At 44.6% G+C, this 9,614-nt stretch overlaps 2 protein-coding genes across 2 annotated transcripts in view; both read left to right on the top strand.

Moving 5' to 3' along the window:
- The window catches only part of LOC121167955 (ERI1 exoribonuclease 2-like), a 34,579-nt gene extending 31,514 nt beyond the window's left edge, over nucleotides 1-3,065 (top strand). The window contains exon 10 of the transcript XR_005885665.1: nucleotides 2,708-3,065. The gene's annotated coding sequence lies outside the window, so the exon portion shown is untranslated. The remainder of the gene's footprint in view (nucleotides 1-2,707) is intronic.
- Nucleotides 3,066-7,682: 4,617 nt separating this feature from the next.
- LOC121167969 (THUMP domain-containing protein 1-like) lies at nucleotides 7,683-9,601 on the top strand (the record flags this gene model as incomplete). The annotated part of the gene is made up of 2 exons (XM_040997700.1): nucleotides 7,683-7,939; nucleotides 9,427-9,601. Coding segments are annotated over exons 1-2 (406 nt in total), but the record flags the coding sequence as incomplete, so codon positions are not given.
- Between the last annotated feature and the right edge of the window lie 13 nt (nucleotides 9,602-9,614).

The following is a 9,614-nucleotide window of genomic DNA, read 5'->3' as shown; positions in this document are numbered from 1 at the left end:
TGTGTAATCTGGCACAGTTGTATTATCTAGCACTTTCTTACCCAACGCCCACACATCTTCTTGCCTCCACCTCACTCTGCTCCAGTCACACCAGCCTCCTTGCCTTTTCTCAATACTGCACATATTCCAGCCTCAGGATCTTTGAACTCAGTTTGCATAGATATATCCTTGGCCAAATCCATCATCTAAACAAATTTTGAATGTATATATTGGAAATGGAGCGAGACAGAGAGATATCTCCTAAATGTCCACAACAGCTGGAGTAGCCCAAGTTAAAGCCAGGAGCCCAGATTTCAGTCTGGGGGTCCCACATAAGTAGCAGGGACCCAACTATTTGAGCCGCCCCCTGCTGCCTCTCTGGGTGTGAAGCAGGTGAAGGTTTTCAATCCAGGAACTCTGATATGCTATATGGGCATCCTAAATGGTAGCCTAAGCCCTGAGCCCTAGGCTTACCTCAAATCCTTAATTTTGTGAGGATCCTGTTAAAGAGATTTTTCTTTACCAAATCTTTTCTAAAATAGCACTTGTTATTATCATATGGTAAGAAAAAACAAATAACTAACTATATTTGCTGTTGAATTATTTAGCTCTATAATTCTCATTTGTTTCTTCTTAACATATTCCATTTCTTTGCTGAGATTTGTTTTCTTTTTTCGTTTGTTTCAAGTGTATTTATGATTGTCATAATCTTTAGCACAGCTACTTTAAAACCTTTTTAAGATATCGCTTATATTGTAATTTTCAAAAACATGCTCTTAGTTGAAGCTGTTTATTTTCTTTTTTCTTTTCTTTTTCTTGTTTTTATCTGAAAGGCAGAGTTTACAGAGAGAGGAGGAACAGAAAGAGACCTCCCACATGCTGGTTTACTCCCCAGATGGCCACAACAGCCAGAGCTGGGCCAATCTGAAGCCAGGAGTCTGGAGCTTTTTGCAGGTCTCCCAAGTGGATGCAGAGTTAATCCACTGCTGCTTTCCCAGGTGCAGTAGCATGGAGGTGGATTGGAAGTGGAGCAGCTGGGACTTGAATTGACACACCTGTGGGATGCTGGGACTACAATGAGAGGCTTAACATACTGTGCCATAGCACCTAGCACCTGCTCCTTTAAAATCCTTATCAAATATTTCTAACATCTCTGTTATTTTAGTGTTGATTTCTTTTGATCACTTTCTTCATTCACTTGGCATTCTTCCTGGTTCATGATATTAAAAATGGCCTTTCACTGAACTGTAGACAGTTTTGTATTATATAAAGAGATACAGATTTTATTTAGCTTTAAATTTTAACTAGCTTTCTTTGACACTGCTGGGGCAGCGAGAGGGGAGGGTACCTACTCATGATTGCCAAGTAAGCATGGAAGTTTGGGTTTTCTGCTGAGGCTTCAGTGCCACTTGAGTGTAGAGGGAGAAGAATCTGTTCTCTGTTACTTCTAGGTGACTGAGAGAGCTCAGTTTTCCACGTGCACTCTGCCATTTGCAAAAACAGCCGAAACAGAAAGGGTCTATCGCCTTTCCCTTCCCCTCCTGTAAAGTAAATCACAAATCTCTCTCAAGATGGGCCTTCCCTCGACCCAGAGAAAAGGAACATCTCTTACCTCCAAAGACACAGGCATGTAGAGAAGATCTGAACAGAGAAGCCTTGCTACATTTTCTACAGTTAATATTTTTTGCTATTCATTTCCATTAGCTCAGACTACTGTGTCCGTGCACACTTCTCCACAGCTATCAAACCTAAGCATAAAAGTACACAAGTGTACTTCTTTGTTTGGGCCTTTGTTTCTGAATGCGCTTGTGTCATGTAAAACTGGCAGCAAATAAAACTGTGTGCCTTTCTCTTTTTAATCTGTCTTTTGTTTTGCTAGCCTTGACCATGAACTTTGAATGAGTGAGCAAATGATGTTTCTGTTTCTCTCCTGGATTATCTATTAACCAAATTTTTATATTGAGTCATTAGAGAAATTTAATGGTGGAATATTAGAGACATTCCATTTAGTCATCTCTGGTTAATATTGTACTTAAGGTCCCTGACAGCCATTTCAGATTAAGGACTGGAATATAAGAACTTTATATGTTCTTGTTCACCACCAAATTTCAGTTAAGTAAAATAGCAAATAATACACAATAGGCATTTGTTAAATGAAAAGTGAAGAGGGCATGTTATAAAAATGATATTCTTGAAAAAAATGAAAAAATTTAAAATAATGCATAAATAGATAAGTCAGTCATTTTTAAATTTTTATTTATTTTTATTGGAAAGGCAAATTTACAGAGGAGATCTTCCATTCGCTGGCTCACTCTGCAGGTGACCTCAGTGACTAACAAGAGTCATTTTTCTATTTAAACTATGTCAATTTATACCTACTTTGAGTTGAAACAGTTGACATGTTTATTTCCTCCTATCTCTGGGGCTGTAGACATTTATTCTTCCTATACTTTAATTTTTGTCTTTAGCTGAATTTAACATCTTGTAGGGATTTTTCTTTCACAATGGGATTATAATAAGTATTCTGCTTAGTTGTTAACTGTCCATTGACTATAAATGGAGAATAACTTGACATTGTGTAAGTTCTTGTGTTAGTACTCCTTTTTCTGAAAAAGAAAAAAGAAAGAAAAACTTCATCTTAATCCAGTTGTTTTGTTAGACAATACTTTGGAAGAAGCACAGAGCCAGCTGAGCGCATTTTTCCTGATGCATGACTGTTTTTTGCTAGTCCCAGAAAGGAGCTCAAAGCCCTGGACACTCTAAATCCTTGGAATCTCCTGAGTGAGAGAGGCATCTTTTTGTGTTCCTGGATCTCTTCGATCGTACCTGAATGAATGCCAACAGGAAACCTCCAAATGGCAAGACCAACTACATGGTTGAAGGGTTGGAAATTGAAGCCCTTCCCATCATGGTGGGCAGGAAGGGAGCCTGAAAATTGTGATCAAAGATCCAATTTATCATGTGTGATGAAGCTTCAGCAAAAATACAGTGGCACTGCCTGGGTGGTGAACACATAACCTGATAAGCCCTGATTCCATGTGGGAAAAGGCACTGAAGCTCTGCCTCCCAGAACTTTCTCTATGTGTTTTTTCAGTTAATAGGTCCTGAGTTTTACCTCTTATGGTGAAGCTGTAGTAAATATGACATATTGTTTTTCTGAGGTCTGTGAAACTGTGCTAGTGAATTAACAAACACAGGGGTCATGGAACCCTCTGATTTTGTAACCAATTGGTGAGGTCTCCCACAGGAGTGCAGGCTGCTGTCATCTCCTGTGTCAGGTCGCACTAGCTGGGCTGGGAGCAGAACCTGGAATTCCACTGCAGCGATCTAACAGGGACATATGCTTCTGCTTGATGGCCTTTCCTGGGTGACTCCTCTGAGCAGGGATTCTGGATGAACCCAGGCGCTCCCCTGTCCCTAGGCAGATGCTCTGAAATGAGCTGGCTGACTAGAAGTGACAGATCTAGGGTATGGGAAAGAGACAGTAAGTAAGCTGTAGGTTTGGGCTTAGAGGCAGCTTACATTACTTCTGCCTTTGTTTCAGTGGTCACCCTTACTTCCAGGAGGCTAAGAAGTAAGCCTGGCTGTGGGTCCAGTACTTTGTGAATGCCAGTCACACTTTAACTCACAAGGCTAATATATACATATGCTTAAAATGAAAGCTACAGAATTATTTACTAAAATGTAATAAGGCATGATCTCCACGTGTTGCAAAACAAGCCCGGGGTGTGAGGAGATGGTTGGGATGGATATTTATAACATTTTTACAAGTTTGAGCTCAAAACTGTTTTTCCCCGTTTTTCTTTTCCTGTATTGCCGAATCCTATACACCCTCCTGTCCCTTAGTGACACTTTCGATGATTCCGCAACTTCCAAGTTATTTTCACTTAAAGTTCATCTACTCAGTGTACATTGTTCCTTTGCCTTCTCCTCAGCATAGGCTTGTGTGTTGGGAGCTGCATGGGCAGAGAGGTTGTCTGGACTCATCGGCTCCTCCTGCTCCAGCCTGTGGGACAGAGGCGCACGTCCTTATCTGTCTCTAACTCACCTTTCTCTCTCATTATTCTCCACTTGGAAACCACCAGAAACTCACACATCTGTGGAATTACCTGTCTTGGACTGTAGGTGGGTCTTCTGCTGGCCTCCCCTACACCTATCTGACTTTATCTGCCCTGCCATCTGTCCCTTCTTCCCTTTCTGGCTCAGTTCCTCCGAGGGGAATGTGATGCCAATTTCTTCTTTAAGCCATTTCTAATCTTTATGGGTGATCACCTTGATGTCCCTTTTAGCAAAGGATATTTAAAAAACAAAAGAATAACAAAAAACCCTTATTCTCCTTTAGCTCCTCCCCAGACTTCTTACATCGTCTGAGGAAAGGCTGGGGCATTTGGACAGAAGTGGCAGGACCAGTTGAGTCACCTTTTTGCAAAGTTGCAGAGATTTGTGCCACTTAATCTTTGTTTACCATTCTGTTTGTAAAGGAAAGAACCGAGGTTTAATACCTCCTTATCCTTGGCGTTGGACTTTAGAATAAAAATGTGGAGAAAAGGCATAAAGTAGAACTATCTAATGATTTTTTTAAATTTGTTTATTTTTATTGGAAAGTCAGATATATAGAGAGAGAGGAGGAGAGACAGAGAGGAAGATCTTCCGTCCGATGATTCACTCCCTAAGTGAGTGCAACAGCCAGAGCTGAGGCAATCTAAAGTAAGGAGCCAGGAGCTTCTTCCAGGTCTCCCACATGTGAGTGCAGGGACCCAAGGCTTTGGTCCTCAACTGCCTTCCCAGGCCACAAGCAAAGAGCTTTATGGGAAGTGGAGCTGCTGGGATCAGAACCGGCACCCACATGGGATCCCAGCGCGTTCAAGGTGAGGACTTTAGCCACTGAGCCACCACACTAGGCCCTCTAATGATCACTTTGATATATAATGGAATTAAAACATATACACACATTTGTGTACAAATATATATGCTAGAATACGTTTAAAAAGCTGTAGCAAATATAATTAAAAGTTTATTTTGGTGCAGAAATATTTTTGAAATTTGTATATAGTTTTTTCCACAATCTACATTTCCATGAGCTTTTAGAAAACTCCTTACATATGCTCATGTATGTTCCCTTTTAAAACATGAATTGCGGGGGCGCAATTTTATAGTATAGACGGTTAAACCACCACCTGCAATCCCAGTGTCCCATATAGGTGTTGGCTCCTTTCCTGGATGCTCCAGTTCTAATCCAACACCCTGCTAATGTGCCTGGAGAGCAGAGGAAGATGGTCCAAGTGCTTTGGGCCCCTGAACCCATATGGGAGGTCAGGAAGAAGCTCTTGACTTCTGCCTGGCCATTGTAACCCGTTGAGCAGTAGACCAGTGGATGGGAAATCTCTTTCTCTCTCTTAGTGACTCTGCTTTTGAAGTAAACAAATCTTTAAAAACAAAACAAACAAAAAAACCCACCGTGAATTGGTTCATTTTACATATGTCTTTGATTTCTTCCCCACATTTTACAGTATATCTTGTAGACTTCCCATGCTAAGGTCTTAACTGTAATCAGAGTGCCAGTTCTAGCCCTGGCTATTTTTCTTCCTATCACACATCCTTGTAATTCACCTTGGAAGCAGCAGATGTTGGCCATCCACACGAGTGACCTGTAGAGACTTCCTGGCTTCTGGCCTCAGCCTTTTGTAACCATTTGGTATGTAAACGAGAATATCTCTCTCTTCTCCCCTCCCTTATTCATTCAGTCTCTACAAGAGATCAGACACTTAGGAGAGCTGTGTAGGCTGCACATAACAGCATGAGTCAGGCCAAACGTGACTTCTCTGGAGTTAGACCCAAGTTCAAATAGGAAAGGAGACTTTGGGGTGAGTCCCTTACATAGTTTGTCAGTGAGATGAAAGGGCAAGTGTAGCAAGTAATGTGGCTAAGGCTACACAACGAATGGAACACATTACATACCGTTCATTAAAATGTGACAAAAACCGCTCGGTGGAGGTAAGGCATGTTGGTGCTATGTGTTTTTATCTATTGTACTTTATGTTATTATTTTTTTTTAATTTCCTGCACCTGGCACAGCAGCCTAGTGGCTAAAGTCGTCACCTTGAATGCTCTGGCATCCCATATGGGCACCAGTTTTAATCTCAGCAGCCTCGCTTCCCATCCAGCTCCCTGCTTGTGGCCTGGAAAAGCAGTTGAGGATGGCCCAAAGTCTTGGGACCCTGCACCTTCATGGGAGACCCAGAAGAAGCTCTTGGCTCCTGGCTTTGGATCAGCACAGCACCGGCCGTTGTGGTCTATTGGGGAGTGAATCATGATACAGAAGATCTTCTCTGTGTATCTGACTTTGCAGTAAAAAAATAAATCTTAAAAAAATCCCTTCTGGTTGCCTTCTTAAAGGCAATAATCTTTTTAAAATTTATTTATTTACTTATTTATTACAAAGTCAGATACACAGAGAGGAGGAGAGACAGAGGGGAAGATAAACAAACTAAATAAACTACTTTCTTCAAATTGTTGCTTAAGAAATCACTTCCAAGAGAAAAAATATCACTTCTATAATTAGGGCACTCTGAGAGGATGTGAACATTTTCCATTTACCTTAGGCTACACCATGGAATGTTGATAAGTTAACATTTTATTATCCAGAACTCTGATCTTAATTGTACTGACCAAAGCAAAAGAATCTAGTAGGGAAAAAAAACTTAGGGCCTAACGCGGTAACCTAATGGGATCCCATATGGGTGCTGGTTGATGTCCTGGCTGCTCCACTTCCCATCCAGCTCTCTGCTTGTGGCCTGGCAAAAATAATAGAGGATGATCCAAAGCCTCAGAACCCTACACCCGTGTCGGATACCCAGAAAAAGCTCCTGGCTCTTTTATCTGTCCTATTTTTCTTGTGCATCTGGAGTCGTGCACAAGAGCACTAGAATAAAGTCTACTGAATACAGATTTCCAAGGAACAAACAAGTAGGGTGATTTTAAGGCCCACTGGTCTGACAGGCAATCACTGGGGGCTGGTACAATAGATTAACAAGCAAGTCCTCCAGCTCCAAGCACCAGCATCCTAGATGGACGCTGCTTTCTGTACCGGCTGCTCCACTTCCCATCCAGTTCCCTCCTCTGTGGGAAAGCAGTGGAGGATGGCCCAAAGCCTTGGAATCCTGCATCCGTGTGGGAGGACAAGGGAAGTCTCCTGGCTCCTAGCTTCGAATCAGCTCAGCTCGTGCTGTTTTGGCCATCTGGGGAGTGAACCAACGGATGGAAGATCATTGCCTCTGTCTCCTCTTCTTTCTATGGATTTGCTTTTCCAGTAAAAATAAATTAATCTTTAAAATATAGAAAAATAAAGGCAATCAGTAGTGTCTTGCTCGGCGAATGGCCCCAGCTCTGAGCGGCACACATAGGTGCTCCAGAACGGAAAGCATGAACAAGAAAGAATATACGAAACGGTTGCTCTCCAGCAAGATCTATATGCAACGGGTCCAGACTCTGCCGGTTGCGTCCGCGCGGCACAGCCAAGCCTGCCAGTCACCGCGAGGAGCAGGGAAGAGGCGAGCCTTGCGTCCACCTTATGCGGCCCGCCGGCCGGCTTTAGGACCCCGCGCCGCACAGAGGGCCTTGGCGGCGGGTTCGGGTGGGCCGGCGCGCTCTTCTGACGTAACAGGTCAGCGACGGAGAAGACGCTGTTCGCCGTGAGGAGACGTTGGTCTCACCTCAGCTGAGTGGCACTATGGCCGACTGCGCCCAACAACCCGCCCAGGCTGGTGGGGGGAAGCGCAAAAATAGGGCCCAGTACGTGCAGGCCAAACGAGCTCGGCGCTGCGACGGCGGCGGGCCCAGGCAGTTAGAGCCCGGGTTACAGGGCATCCTCATCACGTGCAACATGAACGAGCGCAAGTGCGTGGAGGAGGCCTACAGCCTGCTCAACGAGTACGGCGACGACATGTATGGGCCAGAAAAGGTACCGGCCCCCGGGGCGCGGGTGGGCGGAGGAAGCGCTGGAAGGCCGAGCTGCTCTCCACGCCTGCGCGCCGCGAGTGGGAAGCCTGGCCTCCCGTGTGTCCGCGGGGCCTGCCGTGTGTCCGCGTGGCCTCCCGTGGGTCCACGTGGCCTCGCGTGTATCCGCGGGGCCTGCCGTGTGTCCGCGGGGCCTCCCGTGTGTCCGCGTGGCCTGCCGTGTCCGCGGGGCCTGCCGTGTGTCCACGGGGCCTCCCGTGTGTCCGCGTGGCATCGCGTGTGTGTCCGACCAGCCGTGTGTGGTGTGTAATTGTGGCCTCTGGTGTGTGCAGGGGCCTGCAGTGTAGGCATGTGGCCTGGTACAGTCTGGCTCTTGGGCTCAAAGCCTTTGCCTCTGAACTTCACTTTCGCTCTCACTCAGTTGGACTGCCCATTTACTGTTTGCTTCCTGCGGATGGGGGATGTGCCGAAGCTCTTTAGGAAATACTGCTTCTAACCAGTCTCATATAAACTTGGCTCTTACAGTGTGTGTGTCTGTGTGTCCAGCTGCTGTCACAGTGGCTTCAGTGGCAGTTCCAGTTACATTTGAAATACACATAAAGATACATCTTAAAAAGTAGGCCCCTTTTGGGCCCGGCATGGTGGCCTAGTAGCCAAAATCCTCTCCTTGAATGCGCCGGGATCCTGTACGGGCGTCGGTTCTAATCCCAGCAGCCCCGCTTCCCGTCCAGCTCCCTGCCTGTGGCCTGGGAAAGCTGTCGAAGACCACACAAAGCCTGGGAACCCTGTACGGGTGTGCGAGACCTGGAAGAAGCTCCTGGCTTTGGATCATCTCAGCTCTTGCCATTGGGGAGTGAATAAGCATACGGAAGAGCTTCCTCTCTGTCTCTCTTCCTCTGTATATCTGACTTTCCAATGAAAAAATTAATAAATCTTTTTTAAAAAGTTTTTTTGAAATTCATGTGTACAGTGATTTTAAAATAGACATTTTCCCCCAATTTTGAACGCTTCGTATATGCATGGATTTTACAATTTTTGTGAAGCAGAGTTATGTAATCCAGCTTTATTCCGTTTTCTACAAGCCTTGTGAAGTATCCTCGTGCGTCATAGGGTGTAAAGAAAGCTCCATAAATGTGTAATTATTATAGTCAGTCTGATCTCACCAGAAAGAGGTTGTCATACATCCAGCACAGATGCCTAGGTGTGGTATTAAGGCCAGTCCTGAAATAATTCAGTTGGCGAGCTCATTTCTGTCTTTCCCAGACTGTCACAGTACTTCTGCTGATGTGCCTGAGAACAGTTTCCAATTATGTGCATGAAAGTCTGAGGAAGCTCCCACCTGCTGTTGAAGGGAGTGGTGTAGCAGTCTATTAGTAAAAAGCTTTATAGTCAGAGCTGAGCCTTCTGCCTCTGGGAGTTTCATATAAGTAGCTAATGATAGTGTTGAAATATGAGCTGTTGGGTCATTTCTCATTAGTTTTGTGCAAACAGTTTATAGACAAGGATCCACAACCCTCTGGCAGTGAGGGAGATGACGATGACGCAGAGGCTGCTCTGAAGAAAGAAGTTGGTGACCTTAAGGCATCTACGGAGATGAGGCTGAGAAGATTCCAGTCAGTGGAAAGTGGAGCAAATAACGTAGTGTTCATCAGGACACTCGGAATAGGTGAGTCTGACCA

Source organism: Ochotona curzoniae, unplaced genomic scaffold (assembly GCF_017591425.1).
Source record: "Ochotona curzoniae isolate NIBS_2020 unplaced genomic scaffold, NIBS_Ocur_1.0 patch435, whole genome shotgun sequence".
NCBI lineage: Eukaryota > Metazoa > Chordata > Mammalia > Lagomorpha > Ochotonidae > Ochotona > Ochotona curzoniae.
Note: the sequence above shows the minus strand (reverse complement) of the source record. Positions and strands in the feature narration are given on the sequence as shown.